General features: G+C 47.4%; 1 protein-coding gene across 1 annotated transcript in view; it reads right to left on the bottom strand.

Moving 5' to 3' along the window:
- The window catches only part of LOC144767996 (alpha-2-macroglobulin-like), a 111271-nt gene extending 95295 nt beyond the window's left edge, over nt 1-15976 (bottom strand). The window contains exon 1 of the mRNA XM_078651387.1: nt 15830-15976. Within this exon, the coding sequence (XP_078507513.1) occupies nt 15830-15906 (77 nt within the window). The 5' untranslated portion in view covers nt 15907-15976. The remainder of the gene's footprint in view (nt 1-15829) is intronic.
- Nucleotides 15977-18259: the final 2283 nt, after the last annotated feature.

Raw genomic sequence — 18259 nt, 5'->3', positions numbered from 1 at the left:
GCCTGGTAAAGATCTGTCAAGGTGCAGGATCATCTAAGATTGGTGCATATATTGTGGCTATAGTGAGATTTATGCTATTAAGTAAGCCACTGATATGCATCCACCTGCCTTCTGTATCGGATTAGGAAAATTTAACTTGAAAAATAAAGTTTATTGACATAAATTGGCAGCCCTCTGTAGGCGGCATTTGCAGATGATACGTATTGATAGCCTGCCCATTGCCTAAACATGTTATATGTAGGTTCCCTCTTTTCCATATAATGAGTCTCTTGCATGAGCACTATATAAGAAGCAAATGACTTTGCACCCAGTCATCTACCGCTTGAGCTTTACATTTATTATTACGGCCATTGACATTTAGAGTAACAATTCATATGAAATCCTTAGATGACTGCAATAGGAATCACAAAGTTACATTCACTTGTCTATTTAATCTAATGTGCGATGCATAAATAAAGTGTATTGTGCTAGCAGCCTATCCCATTGCACATTGGGACAGATTTACAAGCCCCGTACGCCACATTTGCGCCGCCACTCTGTCACTTTTGGGATGCAGCGGGGGCGCAAAGCCAGCGCCATGCTGTGGGGTATTTACAATGTGATGCATCTAGGGAGATGAGTCATGTTGTAAAGCCCTGCGCCACATGTGGGCGTTCTGGCACAGGGTGGGGCGTTCCGGCGCAGGAACGCCTCCAAAAAGTGGCTGAGTGAAATCTACAAGATTTCACTCAGTCACTTTTACGGCCATGTTGCGTCAAAACCCTGCGCCTGCTTGAAGCAGGCGTAGGGATTGACGCAGCATGTTAGGAATAGGGGCACCCCGAGCCTTGCTGGAGCTGCGTTGCGCTTGCGACGCAACTCCAGCAATGCGCTGCCTATCCGCCGGGGGATGCGACACGCATCTGCCCATCCGTCCACCACAGTGCGCTACATTGTAAATGTGGCGCATCAGTGGTGGCGCACGGGTGGGCAGATGTGTCGCAACTCTTCTGGCGCATCCCTGCTGATTAGCAGAGATGCGCCAGAAGTTGTAAATCTGCCACATAGTTTCTAACCATTTGAAATTAGGAAAAAGTGACTAAGAGAATTATTCAATGATGAAAGAATCATCCTACCATCCTATTGACTAAAAGTACATGGTGCGACATGCGACATTATTTCAACTTATCATCATCTCTAACCCTTCCTGCTGGACTGAGGTTGTAAAAAATAAAACTGCCTATTTCAAATTTATAACTTTCCACATCTATTCAACCAATCTCGTCATTTTGCATTTCCAGTTTCCTGAAAGTCAATCAAGTTACTCAAAAATGTTTGTGGACTCTCTCATTTTTCTCCTTTTTTGTGTACCCGAACACACACCATCCCCAACCTGAGCCCTTCATCTTATTCATCTTATGTATATATATATATATATATAGGGGACTTGCCCAAGAGATGAGGAAGTGCCGACATTGCCCCTCTCAGTGTGTGCCTAACTAAACTAGGTACCATGGCACTGCACCCAGTAGCACAAGCAACCCCCCCAAACCGTCAGAGTTCCTGTAATTTCAAAAGGACATAAGAGATAGCAATATATGCCACCATCAATAAATCATAAGCAAGGATATTTGGAGGAATTAATAATGGCTATGCATTGCTTAAACGTTATATCTCATAGAACATTAATATTAAGGACATCCTCCTTATTGCAATACAAACAAGCAGTTGATTATCTAAATCCTAATATCAGTATACGGCAATAACCATTGCACATCGTAATGTATATCCTGCAAATAGGACTTGTTTGAGATCTGCAGTAAAAGCTCCTGTGCCTCTGAAATATTACAGAATAAGTGGAATTGCCCCTTTATCAGTACCTTCAATTTTTATTGCTGCTCAATCATAGCTAGAGTACCCTGGGCTTTAAACAAAGTAAGCATTTTAACAAATTGTTATTTGCGCCTAGCTGCTGTAGTTGACATGTCAGAGAAAATAAGGCAGATAGGTACTTCTGGCAAGGAAAACTGCCTCTGCTTGATTGCCTTTGTTAACACTAGCACTTCGATTCGACAATCCCTGAAATTTGCTAAAATAGTACGTGGGAAGTTTGAGTTGGAGGACCGCTGTGCCGGCAAGCAATGAACTCTAGTCAGTGTCAGATTGCCAGAATGTTCCTGGAGTACGTGAGTTCTAATAAAAGAATTGACCCATTGGAGAGTTAGTTGGCAGTCCTAACCCTCCAGAACCCCTGCAATGCATAGATTAGCACGGCGTGAGGGATTTTCAAGTTCCTCTAGTTTGCTTTACAACATGGATATTTGTTTATGAAACAAATCGACCTCATTCTGTATTGAGATAACCTGGTCCTCCAGTTTTGAAATTCTGAACTCAGCTTTCTTTAGCTTTTCTGGAATATGAGACAAAGAGCCTGGCATGTAAAGCTGCAATGTATGTGGCTTGAGAGGCCTTAAGTTCTCTGATCTCATCCAGAAAAATATTTAACATATTTTTGGCATCCCATTGCATAGTGACCATCTTGCCCTCCTGCTGAGGGTCCTCGTATTGCAAACCTGCATTGATTCACTGATCACCCGCTCACATCCCAAGTTAGCAAATTCAGTAACTGCAGACAAAGACGCCGGTAAAATCTTCTGAAGAGCCGGAGGAGGTAATTGCAGGGTGCCAGCTTCACTCATTACTGGTGAAGCAGCTTTTAAAAAAGTGGAGTGTGGAGCAATGACTTGAAAGCCCTCCGGCACATACTCCTGTTTTATTTTTTTGATATAGAGGGTATTTCTTGACATTACCCAGGCTGAATTCAGACCCCATATAGATCTCCAGTGAGTTTCCCCCTGCCATTTGTTTGGAAAGAACAAAATCTTAAGCCAGACTGTTATCATCCAGGGGGAGAGTAGTATTTCTCTCTTCCGGTAGCTGAGAGTGTTTTGGAGGTCTCAAATTATCCTCATGATTCTCTATATTAGTAGCCACCGCAAGCTCCTTAGGAATTGAAAAAGTACATTCACAAGAGCTCCTGCCTGTCCTATGTTCTTTGTGACTCTTTGTCTCAAAATTGAAGTATCCAAATTGGCTGTAACGCCAAGCGTTTTTGAATAATTTTGTACACTTTACAAAGGGCCAAGCCCCAGACTCCATCTCAATGACGAGCACAAGAGCTTTGAAAATCTAAAGTCCTGTGAGGTTTTTCAGTGCTGCTTGCACACTAGCTCTGAATTAAGGTGAAATTAAGGAGAAACCTGCCCAGCGACCCTCAACTTGCCTCCACTATCTGCAGAGAGCAGCACATTTACCCCTGGCGAGAAACCTGGCGGCCCCAATTCTGACACTTCATATCAGAGCAGCAGGCCAATTTCAACAGACTAGCCAAGCCTGTGGAAGGGCACATCCCATGAAGAAAAGGCAGTCATCGAGAAAGTCCATTCAGATAACCTGCAAATCACACTGCTACGCCCACCTGGTTCTGCCTTCTGCTGGATGTGTTGCCCGTTTCCGGCATCCCATAGCTTCTCAATTGGACCTGTGGACCCTCAAGGTCCATTTGTGCATCTGAAGTCACTTCCAATCTGCAGCTGTAGCGGTGTTAGTCCATCTGGACATTGAGGACAGCAAATAAAAAACACCAAGGCCACGCCACTGTAGCCTCCGGCTATGCAACACGATCACCCCAGGAAGCTGAGTAATGGCTCTATGCTGGCAATACAACATCTGACATAAAAGGGGGAGGGGCTGCAAGCACTTAGCCATGGGTCATGTGGGATCCCTACACTTAGCAAGAGAGAATGAGCATGCAAGAATATTACTATACTAGAGGATACACTGCTAACTCAGCATATCTTCAAAAGGTATTTGAGGAGGACGAATTCATAGGTAAACTTTTAGCAAGTCAATTAAGATAATGCCAAGCACAGAACAGGATTACATTCCTTATAGATAAGGAAACAAAAGTATATATATAACGGACCTAACAGAAATCCAGAATAGATTTTTTAAACATTATGAAGCAATTTATGACACGCAGCAAGACTTGGATGTTTCACGACTATGGGGTTTTCTTAATAAGCTCCCTATCCCCAAGTTGCAATCGAGCCAAGGCCAAGCCCTGGTAGCTAAAATTACCCTAGAAGAGATCGAGGCTGTAGTGAAACCTTTAGCCAATGGTAAGGCTTGTGGAGAAGATGGGATCCCTTTAGAACTGTATGAGGCTTGCACTGGTACTAAACCCTCGGCTTTTAAAAACACAAATCACAAGGGAGAGAAGTTCCTGCATCATTTCAGTCTGCAGTTGTGGTTAGTTTTTTTTTAAAAAGAATAAGGATAAGGATAGTGTCAACTCATACAGGCCCATTAGTCTTTTAAATATGGATTGCAAGATTTTTACAAACATTTTTGCTAATCGTATGAGTAGTATATTAGGTACTGTCATTCATCCTGATCAATGTGGCTTGGTGCCAAGGAGACACCTATCTTTAAATATGAACTTTTTGATCAAGGCTTTGGATTACTTTTATCAGAATAAAGTACCGGCTCAGGAAATGCTGTTGGATGCTGAAAAGGCTTTCGATTTAGTGTACTCGGAAAATCTTTTCATTATTCTTAGTGAGTTACAATTTCCTACCAGTTTTATTAAAATATTATTTTGTTAATATAAAGGAGCTAACGCACACATCATTATTGACTCTTGCAATATCAGTACTTGTAAGGTGAGCAGAGGTACAAGACAAGGATGTCCTCTGTCGCTTATACTCTTTGCCCTTTTTATAGAGCCATTAGCTATTGCTATTGGAAATACTGAGCATGTGGAAGCAGCACTATGGAGAATGACTCATAATAAATTATGTGCTAATGTGATTGCACTATTTTTAAAACCAAATGTATAAATCAAAAGCGGGTGCATTGGGAGGTTATAAGATAAATACATTAAAAACCAAGCTTTTATTATGTAACTGTGCACTAGACACTTTACTTGATGAATTTTATCCTTTAATTAACTCAAGACCTAAGAGGTATTTAGGGATATATGTCTCAGAAAATGTTAATAAGTTATATTCCCTAAACTACGTCCCTCTAATCAATAAGACCAAGGGTTTTTTGGACAAATGAACCAATTTGCCTCTTTCATTCTCTGCCGGGTAGCAGGGCACTTTCACTCCATTATCTATTTCACCTTCCGTTGTGCAGAAAATATCCATGTATACCTCACACTCATTGGATTCAATACACAAAGCAATTTGCAGGTGTATCTTCTTAAACATGCAACCGTGGTAATCGGCGAGTACAAGATACTCATATAATCAATTGTAAATCAATGAAAACTTCAGGAACATCCATAAATTCAAGAGCTTGTGGGTATTCCCAAATGGAAATGGAATAACCTAAAATTGGTGGGGGCATAGGCGAAGGGATTACTGAATGGTCTATGGAGTAAAATATTTTCCCCTTGGATAAAAAAGTACCTTTGCACAAATCTGAATATTTCCTCCAGCTCAGTAATAAACAATGTAGACAATGGGGAGAGGATATGGCCAGACGGCTAGTGCGGTTGACCTCAAATCTGGGGAAACAAGTTTGTGCCTCGACAATGATGCTCAACATCCTGTGATTCTGAACAAATCACTTCATATCCCCATGCCTGACAAAAAAGGAATGTGTCCTTGTGTTACGTAACTGGTGCTCGTGTACAGCAATCCGATACCCAATACCGTCGGGTCAAGTTCGCGCTGTATAAAACTATCTAAAACTCTAGAAAAAATATTTTGGGGCAACTGGCGCAGATTGCTGGTGTAGGTTTAAAAACAATTAAGAATGCCCCATAATCATAATTCAGATTCTTAAAAGCAGAAACATCTTTGAGAGCTATTTTAGAAGGAGACACACAAGAGGCAAGAGATACAGAGATAAAACTGTTGGGCCCACCATCAGCTGTGCCCCTTGCCCCCTAAAAACATAGCCTCCTCTTGCCCCCCCCCTCACTAGGGTCATCCAGGAGTTCCCAACCACAAGCCTGTGCTTGAACTATGACGGGAGGTCGTCCGACGGGGAGTTTAAAGAGTCCTCTGCTCTTATGTAAAATCCATGTCCCTCACTCTCGGCCAAGTCAAATGTTGCTTTACAGTGGCCTTGGCCAAACCTGCGGTCAAGTGCACTGAGGCTGGCGGTGATAGGTCCTGTGTGGGCTGATTATGTAGGTAGGAGAGGAAGGCCAGACGGGGAGAAGCTACAGAGAAGTCTCACATGCGTACTCTCATGGGGAGCAATACGCCGAATTGCTCTTTTAAAAATACAGAAGCAATCTCAGATTTGTTTTCTTCTTAGCCCCTTCCATGCTTATAACGAACCCAGCTCGTCATGAGGCACAGTGGAGCTGTGCTCATGACGAGCTGGGCTCGTCATAACGACCGCGGCACTCCCACGTGCAATTGATTTCCCTCCTGTGCGGGAGAATCAATCAGTGGGCGGAGGCGTGACGAGCCCAGCTCGCCATAAGCACAGCTCCACTGTGCCTCATGATAAGCTGGGCTCGTCACAAGCACCGCGGCGCCGCGTCCCCATACCCCCCACCCAATGCTGGGGGGGAATTACCCCCACGGCGAAGGGGATAAAACACATGGGAGTTATTTACATGTCGGTGAAGTGGGGCATTTGCCATAAAATGGTTGATGCAAAGTTTTACCAAACTCAGAGTGCCACCGTCCCTGTCTACCCTAACGGGGGGAGCGTTGACTCAACAGTCCATCCGCCCTAGGACCGCCACATCACAAAGTCAACCAACCTGCATGTAACTGGCATGCAAAATGTGGCAGCCTGTGTTGCAAAAATCATACAATGAAACCCATGTGCATCAAGAAAACTTCCAGCACAGCAAGACCATCATTAATGTGTTCTGCAAGAGCAGTCATCAAACATGGCAACCACTTGGAAAAGAGTCAGTACCTTCCAAGGAGCCGAATGGTCCTCACCACTGAACACACAGAGATCCCCACTGGGTAGCTAGGGGTCTTTAAACCTGGAGGGCAGTGTCCGCCAGGGCAGCAGAAGTCTTAGGGGCCCATTATGATGTCGGGCGGATTGCCCCCAGCAGGCTGGCGGTGGCCACCGCCAGCCTGGCGGGGGCAATCCGCCCGACATCCATTCTTGATTTCCCCCCGCCATATTAGTATGGCGGGAGGTCCCTATTACCACGAGGATGGTGGGCGGGCGGACCCCCTTAGCCTCTGTGAGTAGGCCTGGGCGGTGATCTCTGCTCCATTTGTGGAGTTTGCAGAGTTTTCCGCACACCGCAGAGCATGTGGAGTTCCAAAAAACTCCACCCTGCGAAGCGGAGTTTCTTCCTCTCTCGCACTTGCTTCCTTCAAGTTGGCAAGTGAGGAAAATCCACCTACTTTTGAAATTTCTCAACGCGGGTGGTTGCAGATGGTCGCGACCACTCATGTTGAGAAACCTTCGGGTCGCGTTGAAAAAGCTGCCGCTTGGGTAGAAAATCTACTCGAGCGGCAGAAAGGAAGCAGCGCCCTCTTGTGCTATGCATGGGGCCATTTCACAGTATTTACAGCGCGAGACAAACACCCGGAGCTGAAAATCAATGTGAAGGCCATGACTAAACGTAGTCTGCCACTTGCAGAACTACTCCGAGCTGTTCTTTCAGCTGCTCACCCTCCAAACCAGAGAGCCACAGAGTTTGTTTCACGAGCTGTAGACATTCCCTGTAATCGAGCATTCTAGTAGAAAACTGCCCCTGATTCAGACTCCTATTTCCTCTTTTTAACGCCTCCGCTGCGCTGAACGTTCCGCGCTGGTGCGGAACGTTCTATTGCGCGAGCGGGGCCGTGACGTTCAGCGGACATGCGCAGCACTATCGAGGTAGTGCACGCGACGCCTGCTGAACATGCGCAGCATTAAAGGGGTTAAAACTGAAGAAATCTCTGTGACTGACACACACAGACTTGCCCAGGAGGACCGCTCTATTGATACCAAGAGGTTTAACATTCTGAGCTCTGCACAGCAGGGCTGGTAAAGTCTTCATAAAGCTTGGAAAGAAAATCCCACTGACCTGTGGGTGGCCAGAGGACCTCGTGCCTGTGACTCACCATTCACGTCTTGTGCACCGGTTTAACTTCCTACTGCACAGCTACAAAAACAAGCCCTCCATGCACACATATCCCAGGGCCTTCCTTTCCTCGACACCCAGAGTCAGACATTGTTCTCTGGGCTGGTATGTCAGAACTTTTTAGGATTCCCAGGTCCACAGAAGACTAGCTCATCTGGTCGCGGTTCATACTTTGCATTCTGGGGCTTGTAGTGTTATTTAATCCTATGACAAAATCAGGACTACAAAACCTAGAATACAACCCAGAATGCAGAACAAAAATATGGACTGGCTATTCAGGCAGGGAACTCGGGGAACTTGAGGGATCTGAGTGCGTTAACAGGAAAAACAAACAAATCCCCCTCATACAGCGCAACACCTCAACAATTCAACTGCACCAGGTATCAGGTATCATTGGAGCTTCAAAGCCTTTACCCTGCAAAGCGGTACAAAAGGAGGTGGTGATGGACGGAGCATCTGAACCAATCAAACACTCACACCCAGTCCACAGATCTGGGTTTAATCCATCACCGTTCTTTAGCCCACTCTGCCACCCCAGTTCAGACATGGCCATATGCAAATCAGTTTCAGTCTGACCCTGTGCCTCATGGGAACAGTCCAGCCCGAACTGCCAAGCCATGCCTTCCCTGGACCGGAAACAAGCTTCTGAGGACCGGTTTCTGGCATTTCAGCCGTCTTCAGCCAGGCTAGCTTGAATCCAGTGGCAAAGTGAGCAAGGGACTCACCTCTGAGCATACCCTGCCAACTTATGGCGAACAAAGCGGTATAAAAGGGGGTGGTGATGGACGGGGCATCTGAACCAATCAAACACTCCCCGCAAAGGCACTGCCTCAAGAAGACCCCACATGTAACCTCACAGCAGTCCCACAGCATGCATAACAACCCAGCACAGGACAGTCCGTGTCGTGTGATGCGTTTGTTCAGCCCTGCCAGTTTAGTCGCAGCACTCTGCCTTCTGGGATTTGTAGTTTTGCTTTTCCCATTATGAATTTGGGTTTACATTTAACCTTTTTAGTACTGATTTCCTGCAGGGATCCTGGAATAGTCTTTGCTTGAAATCATCCAGACCATGGACAGGATTTTTGTCAAAAAGGTATTGAATACATGAAGCTCAGCATTCAACTCAGCAGCACCCCCGCCCCCCAAAAAAACCCTGCTCTCATTAAAATTATGCTTTTTAATTGCATGGCTTAAGTGGATCATGACTGAAACAGTGGCTCTCCGGGAGATCCGCCACTTCCAGAGGTCCACCGACCTGCTCATCCGCCAACTCTACATAGAGCGAGGCCAGTGGTCCCCAATATAAAGCCATCACCAACTCTAAGAGGAAGGAACTGAGGCAACATGTGAGATGAGGGAGCAGAGGAGAACCATAGCTATGTGAAGTATTAATTACCACAGGTGCAGTGTTTACAGGTATAGGCACAACCCTATGGTGGACCTGTGATGTCACTGATCCCCTTTCTACACTAATATGATCCCCAGTGTGATGTATCATGGCCTGGGTCCCCACTGGGTCATCCAGGCCTTCCTGTGGCACCCAGAGTACAGTGATAGATGGCTGACACTCTAGAGTGCCGGCAGATAGAGTACAGGGATAGATGGCTGCCACTCCAGAGTGCTAGCAGGTAGAGTACAGGTATAGATGGCTGCCACTCTAGAGTGCTAGCAGATAGAGTACAGGGATAGATGGCTGCCATTCCAGAGTGCTAGCAGGTAAAGTACAGGTATAGATGGCTGCCACTCTAGAGTGCTAGCAGATATAGTACAGTTATAGAATGCTGCTACTCTAGAGTGCTAGCAGATAGAGTACAGGTATAGATGGCTGACACTCTAGAGTGCTAGCAGATAGAGTACAGTGATAGATGGCTGCCACTCTAGAGTGCCGGCAGATAGAGTACAGTGATAGGTGGCTGCCACTCTAGAGCGCTGGCAGATAGAGTACAGTGATAGATGGCTGACACTCTAGAGTGCTGGCAGATAGAGTACAGTGATAGATGGCTGCCACTCTAGAGCACTGGCAGATAGAGTACAGGGATAGATGGCTGCCACTCTAGAGTGCTAGCAGATAGAGTATAGTGATAGATCGATGGCTGTCACTCTAGAGTGCTAGCAGATAGAGTACAGTGATAGATCGATGGCTGTCACTCTAAAGTGCTAGCAGATAGAGTACAGGGATAGATTGCTGCCACTCCAGAGTGCTGGCATATAGAGTACAGGGATAGATGGCTGCCACTCTAGAGTGCTAGCAGATAGAGTACAGGGATAGACGCCTGCCACTCTAGAGTGCTGGCAGATAGAGTACAGTGATAGATGGCTGCCACTCTAGAGTGCTGGCAGATAGAGTACAGGGATAGATGGCTGCCACTCTAGAGTGCTGGCAGATAGAGTACAGTGATAGACGCCTGCCACTCTAGAGTGCTGGCAGATAGAGTACAGTGATAGATGGCTGCCACTCTAGAGTGCTAGCAGATAGAGTACAGGGATAGACGCCTGCCACTCTAGAGTGCTGGCAGATAGAGTACAGTGATAGATGGCTGCCACTCTAGAGTGCTAGCAGATAGAGTACAGTGATAGATGGCTGCCACTATAGAGCACTGGCAGATAGAGTACAGTGATAGATGGCTACCACTCTAGAGTGCTAGCAGATAGAGTACAGGTATAGATGGCTGACACTCTAGAGTGCTAGCAGATAGAGTACAGGTATAGATGGCTGACACTCTAGAGTGCTAGCAGATAGAGTACAGGTATAGATGGCTGACACTCTAGAGTGCTAGCAGATAGAGTATAGTGATAGATGGTTGTCTCTCTAGAGTGCTAGCAGATAGAGTACAGGGATAGATGGCTGCCACTCTAGAGTGCTGGCAGATAGAGTACAGTGATAGATGGTTGTCACTCTAGAGTGCTGGCAGATAGAGTACAGGGATAGATGGCTGCCACTCTAGAGTGCTGGCAGATAGAGTACAGTGATAGATGGCTGCCATTCCAGAGTGCTAGCAGATAGAGTACAGTGATAGATGGCTGCCACTCTAGAGCACTGGCAGATAGAGTACAGTGATAGGTGGCTGCCACTCTAGAGTGCTAGCAGATAGAGTACAGTGATAGATGGCTGCCATTCCAGAGTGCTAGCAGATAGAGTACAGTGATAGATGGCTGCCACTCTAGAGCACTGGCAGATAGAGTACAGTGATAGGTGGCTGCCACTCTAGAGTGCTGGCAGATAGAGTACAGGTATAGATGGCTGACACTCTAGAGTGCTAGCAGATAGAGTACAGGTATAGATGGCTGACACTCTAGAGTGCTAGCAGATAGAGTACAGGGATAGATGGCTGCCACTCTAGAGTGCTGGCAGATAGAGTACAGGTATAGATGGCTGACACTCTAGAGTGCTAGCAGATAGAGTACAGGGATAGATGGCTGCCACTCTAGAGTGCTGGCAGATAGAGTACAGGGATAGATGGCTGCCACTCTAGAGCGCTCGCAGATAGAGTACAGTGATAAGAGGATATAATGAAAGAGGGCTGGAATGTAGAGTACACCGATAGATGGCTGTCACTCTCGAGGGCTGACATAAAGTACTGTGCTATACGGCTGTCACTCCAGAATGCTACTAGATAGAGTATACTGATAGGTGGCTGTCACTCTCGAGGGCTGACACAAAGTACTGTGATATATGCTGTCACTCCAGAGTAAAAAGACACACAATTGATGGACGGAATGCAGAACAAATCAAAACATCCCCCCCCCTCTCAAGGGATCTAGGTTAAATCCATCATTCTTTTGCTCACCATGCCACCCCACTTTAGACCTGGCCATATGCAAATCAGTCTTGACCCTGCGCCTCATGGGAACAGTCTATCCCGAACTGCCAAGCCAGGTCCTGCCTGGACCGGAAACAAGCATCCTACGACTTGTTTCAGGGTTAAAAATAAATATTAACTCTGCAGCAGGACCACTCTTCACAACCTTTGATGCAACTTCACAGAACCTCCTGATAGAGCTTTCAGTCTCATCATTTCAGAACTGAAGCATTTTCAATATTATATGCAACGAAGCCGTAGTTGGTGCTTATTTATCGAATGGCCACTAACAATTATTGACAAAGCCAATTGTCCTGACTTGTAGTATAGTATTGTATTGTAATTGCATTTATATAGCGCTTACTACCCCTGACGAGGCGTCGAAGTGCTTTTTCGGCGAGTAGCACGCTACTCCGGGACCCATAGAGGATTAGTGTTGAATTAGTATAGTGAAACATGCAAGTACATTTCAAGTGGTGGATAGGTTAGTCCAGTTATTTGGATTTGGAATGATAGCAGAAGGATAGAAGAGGACAAAGGTTTGTATTTATATAGCGCTTGTTGACACACGCTATTCAGGAAGCCCATAAAGGATTCGTGGTGAATTAATATGGTGAAATATGAAGTCATTTCAGTTGTGGATATTAGTCAGTTACTTGGAGTGAGCAGGATAGTGGGGGATAAAAGGGGAAGAAAGGTTTGCATTCATATAGCACTTGTTACCCCTGATGGGTGCTGAAGCGCTTTTCTGGCGAGGAGCGCGCCACTCCGGAACCCATAAAGGATTAGTGTTACTTGTATTATATATCCGGATGCAATGGTAGAAGCACCAAAATACCAGTCAGGCGGCACACTATGCTAAGCACAGATTTTTGCTTAAGCCACGTCCCCTTAATTACCCTCCGTTTTTTCCAACCCACTTAAAGCCCTGACTTTGGATGTGGCTCTGAACACAGGCAAGCAGGCCACCCACTTGTTGCTGGCTCCCGAGGCTTCGACAAAGAGAGAGGAAGGGGGTAGAGAGAGAGTGATCAGAGAGGGGAAGAGAGAGAATGAATGGATGGATGGATGGATGTATGAATGGATGGATGGATGGATGGATGGATGGTTGGATGGATGGATGGATGGATGGGGTTGGGTGGGTGTAATGTTAATATGAGTTTTATATAGCGCTCAGCTACTCCGAGGAGTGTCCCGGCGCTAGAAACCCAAGGCGGTACAGAGCGGGAGAGAGCAGACAGAACTTACTGAACAAAAAGCCATGACTTAAGGTCCTTCCTAAAAGCTAAAAGATTAACACTCATCCTCAGAGACAAAGGCAAGGCATTCCACAACTGTGGCGCCAAACGTTTACAAGAGCGGCCGCTGCAGCGGGCATGCCTGATAGCTGGTACAGAGGCCAGGGCCAGGGAAGATGACCTGAGTGATCTAGATGGCTGATAAAATTCCATCCGTTTTCTGATATTTAGCGCCAATACCATGAAGTGCCTTGAAGGCCAGAGTGAGTACTTTAAAGACAATGCGCTTCCGAATTGGAAGCCAATGGAGAGTCTTTAAGAGGTCTCTAGCACTGGATCTCCGATGAAGACCGAAAATGGCGTGCGCGGCAGAGTTTTGAACAATTTGCAGACGCGTTAGGAGGAATTCTGGAAGGCCAAGATAGAGCACGTTGGCGTAGTCCAGGCGAGAACCTATCAACGCCTGCACAGTGATTCTTCGGTGGGCCAAGGATAGTAATGGCAAGAATTTCCTAAGGATTTTTAGGAGACCAAAACATTTGCCCACTAGGCCCAGTGTCTGAGGTTTCAGGGTGAGACCGTTGTCAACCTGTACTCCAAGATTCTTAGCCACCGGAGAGGCGGCTAAGGGAGGAAACATAGCCGTAGGCCACCAAGATTTCCACCTCGGGTCAGAAGGGCGCCCGAAGAAAAGCACCTCGGATTTATCGGAATTGCACTTGAGGCTGTTCTGCTGAAACCAGTCAAATACAGCCCCAAGACAACTTCTGATACTCTCTCCATTAAAGTCAAAGATCTTGTCACAGGAGAAGAGGAGCTGAGTATCATCTGCGTACGACACGATCTGGGCACCATGGGACTCTGTCAGTGATGCCAGGGGGGTCATGTGGATGTTAAAAAGAGTAGGGCTCAAAATTGAGCCCTGGGGAACTCCTACCTCCAATGACGGCACTGCAGCAGAGAACGGGGGGCCCAGACCGTTTGTTGGCGGTCGACTAGAAAAGACTCAAACCAACTGTACACCGTCCCCCTCAGACCAATCTCCCAGAGTCTTAAAAGGAGACGGCTGTGAAAGACGGTGTCAAAGGCCGCCAAGAGATCTGGCATCACCAGCATTGCCTGGATGGATGGATGGATGGATGGATGGGGTTGGATGGATGGATGGATGGATGGGTGGGTGCGGTGGGTGGGTGGATGGATGGATGGATGGATGGATGGATGGATGGGGTTGGATGGATGGATGGATGGGGTTGGGTGGGTGGATGGATGGATGGATGGATGGATGGATGGATGGATGGGTGGGTGCGGTGGGTGGGTGGATGGATGGATGGATGGATGGATGGATGGATGGATGGATGGATGGATGGATGGATGGATGGATGGGGGTGGGTGGGTGGGTGTGGTGGGTGGATGGATGGATGGGTGGTTGGATGGGTGGGTGGGTGGGTGGATGGATGAGTGGGTGGTTTATGTCATTTTTCTAGAGCTCTTTCTGGTTCCCAAGTCGGGCCCTGGAGGCAAACTCTCACCTTTGTGCGCAAAGCTGGGCGAAATTTAAAATGTGGCATTGATGAATCCAGCGAAGCACTCGCTTCTGCGGGCATTCAGCAATATGAAGTTTCTCTTCCTAGGGCTCCCTCCCAGGGCCTGTGTTTTACATAGACGAGCTGGGTCCAGGCCAATCATCAGAGGGGAGAAAAGAACCGTCTACTGGAAGGTCCTGCAACCAGCACCCCCCACCTTAGATCCAGTAATTCCGTTTGAAGTTCGTCCTGCCACTACACCCTCTCCCCTCCCAACGAACAGCCTAGAACCAGTCTCGGGAGCAACCCTGTGGGTGATACCGGGAGCCTGAGGGGTGGAGAGACGTGTGCTCTGAGGCAAGTCCCTGCCTTGATGCGTCCAGCCAAGGCCTGGCCTGCGAGAGGGGTCTGCTGCTGCCGCGTTGTTTTTATTCCCCAGCAGCAGCGAGGGGCCCAGTGACATTTCTCTCTGCCCAGGGCGCTGGTGGAGCAAGGGCCAGCCCGGGCCCCACAAACGGACTATTTTGTGTATGGCTCCGCGGTCCTGCGACAGGAGACGTGTTATGGAGCCGGAACGGGTCAAGGGGGGCTGCGGCTGGGGCGCTTCAGACCCGTGAACAGCAGGAGGGCGAGTGCAGAGGGGGCAGAGAGGCCTGGTCTGGGCAGTGCGGAGGGCAGGAAGCGCACAGGAGCGCAGCGTGGAGGTGGAGGAGGGCGAGTGCAGAGGGGGCAGAGAGGCCTGTTCTGGGCAGTGCGCAGGGCAGGAGGCGCACGGGAGCGCAGCGTGGAGGTGGAGGAGGGCGAGTGCAGAGGGGGCAGAGAGGCCTGTTCTGGGCAGTGCAGAGGGCAGGAGACGCGCAGGGGCGCAGCGTGGAGGCGGGGGGCGGCGAGTGCAGAGGGGGCAGAGAGGCCTGTTCTGGGCAGTGCTGAGGGCAGGAAACGCGCAGGGGCGCAGCGTGGAGGCGGGGGGCGGCGAGTGCAGAGGGGGCAGAGAGGCCTGTTCTGGGCAGTGCAGAGGGCAGGAAACGCGCAGGGGCGCAGCGTGGAGGTGGAGGAGGGCGAGTGCAGAGGGGCAGAGAGGCCTGGTCTGGGCAGTGCGGAGGGCAGGAGACGCACAGGAGCGCAGGGGCGCAGCGTGGAGGGGGAGGAGGGCGCACTTACGGCTGTGGCGGAGAGGTCCCACAGGCATAGACCAGGCCCAGGAGGAGGCACAGGCGGGGCAGCGAGGGCTTCCACATGGCGAGGGCGGCACAGGAGGGTCCGGTGCAGCTCTGGCCACGGACCGGCTCGAGGCCCCTATATAACGCGCCCGGTGTCCAACACCCACGCAGGACCAGGCAAAGTCCAGCGACAGCAGACCGGAGCTGTGCATTTTGGGGGATTACAGGGGTCGAGTCCTCGCTTCAACTCATAATCTGTCCAAGACAAACATTGGGCAATAAACTGTTAAATAAATCCCCGCCGAAAAATCTGTGAGTGTTACACAACATAAGGACACAACGCATGCACAATTACACATAGATGTGTCCTAGACACTTTTCTGTTTATTTCTCCTGCTTTATGAAATTATCTATATGAGCCACGTTTTTCCATTGCTTTTTTTTCTTCTTGATAACACCTCTTTCTTTAATTTATTCTTTCTTTCTAATATTGTTTCTTTCATTCTTTAATCCGTAGTCCTCTTTGTATTTTCAATACTTTCATTGTTTAGATTTCTTTCTTTCACTCCCAATGTTTACTTATTTTTCTATTTTCTTCTGTCGCTGCATCCTCTCTTCTTGCCAAGGTTGCTTTTCAATTTCTTCCCCATATTTCACTCCTCTATACTTTTCTCTCTGTGGCATATGTGTTTCATTATTTTTGTCTTATTATTTTTTTTTGCCTACTCTCTCAGACTCACTATTTCTTTTAATGTTAATCTATCCCTGCTGTCCCATTTTCACTGTTCCTTTGCAGCCCCCCACCTACCTCTCACTCCTCTCACTGTTCTTAGGCCTGGGCGGAACTCGCGGAGTTTCATTCTGCAGATTTTTCGCGGAGTTACAAAAAAACTGAAAGATTCAGTGAAATTCCACGAACAGGCAGAAGTAGATGCGTTGCTCTGTCTGTGCTGTCATTTAGTGCCAGGAGCTCGTTCCACACTGAAAAATCAGCTCAAATGGCACCAAGTGGTACGCCAGGAGGTGCAGCGTCTCGAGTTGATTTTGCTGCTGTTCGAGTAGATTTTCTACTCGAGATGCAACTTTCAGACCGCAACCAACTTTGGCGAAATCTCTCCGGGTGCCCTTCTAGAGAATGAAAATTATGCTAAGGGTTGCCAACTATTGCTTGCACCCGCCAATTCACCATTTTCAGGCCACGCATGAGAAAAAACTCCCCCAAATGGTGGTTGGAGGAATTTGGCCAGAACTCCACTTTACAAGCATACCGAGGAGTGTCCAATATTCCGCAAATTCTGCTGATGGAGCTAAATTTATCACCCACCCCTAGTTTTCATGTCTTTTTCAGTAAATGCCAATGCTTCCTTTCTCTTCTCTATTGTATCCCCTTTTCTACTCTCCCCTTTTGCAGTTTTCTTTTCCTCACACTCTCATAATTCATATAGTCCCTTCTCTAACAGAGGTTCCAGAATTTAATACAGAATAGAGTACCACAAAAGGTGTAACAGGTTTTGGCGTCAAAGACCCTGTAATGACTCCTTCTCCTGATCGCCAAACATAGGAATTCTGTGCCTATACACATTTGCACATCTTCTGACCATGCGACCTTCAAAAAGCCCTAAAGTCCTGGCTTTTCTTGCAAGATTTCTAACTGCATGAATCAACATTTCTATAGAGTCGAGCTATGCTTTTTCTTTTGTACCCGGACACCCATTTGTGCAATCACCAGTGCTTTATTACACTCTATGATTAGAAATTTTACGGAGCTATGCACCACATGGATAGAAAAAGCATTGGTAAAGCCAGTTGGTCTGGCGTTGGCCACCATCTGTAGGGCAATTCTTGTTTTTTTGTCACGGTTTTTGCAAACGTTTATTGTGTGGGTGTAGGAAGCTGGCTCTCTGTATGGTACAGTAATGGAGTTCACTGTGTAAAGAGTCCAGTGAATCATCAACAATTGGTAGACAGAGGTAAAAGTAGATGACATTAATGCTCTTTTTGGGGTAGCAGGGGCGAGCAGTTAGGGTTATCAGAGGGCTGTGCTAAGCATTTGTTGTACTCGGAGAGGCAATAAATGAGACACACACTCAAGAATAAATCTGAGACCAATTTATAAAAATAATATGAAAGTTTATATAATTCAGAAGACTATGAACATAGTTCAAGGTAAGTACATTTGGAGTTACGGTTTTTCAGAGTAATGGGACAGCAATAAAAAATGCATATAAATTCAGGTAATGCTTTCACGAAGTTCACCTTCTCATTGTAGGTCAATTATGGGACCAGTTCCAAAGTTCCAGCAGGAGAAGTTTGGGAGCATCCCAGGTCGACCAGGTGCGGAGTGCTGAGGGTCTTGGAAGCTGGTGCGCGAAGACGAAGGGGGCCACTTGAATGTACCCTGCACAGGAGGACCTACAGGTAAGTCTGGTGG

This window comes from Lissotriton helveticus, chromosome 7, assembly GCF_964261635.1.
Source record: "Lissotriton helveticus chromosome 7, aLisHel1.1, whole genome shotgun sequence".
Taxonomy (NCBI): domain Eukaryota; kingdom Metazoa; phylum Chordata; class Amphibia; order Caudata; family Salamandridae; genus Lissotriton; species Lissotriton helveticus.
The sequence above is the reverse complement of the archived record's forward strand: the minus strand, read 5'-3'. Positions and strand labels throughout refer to the sequence as shown.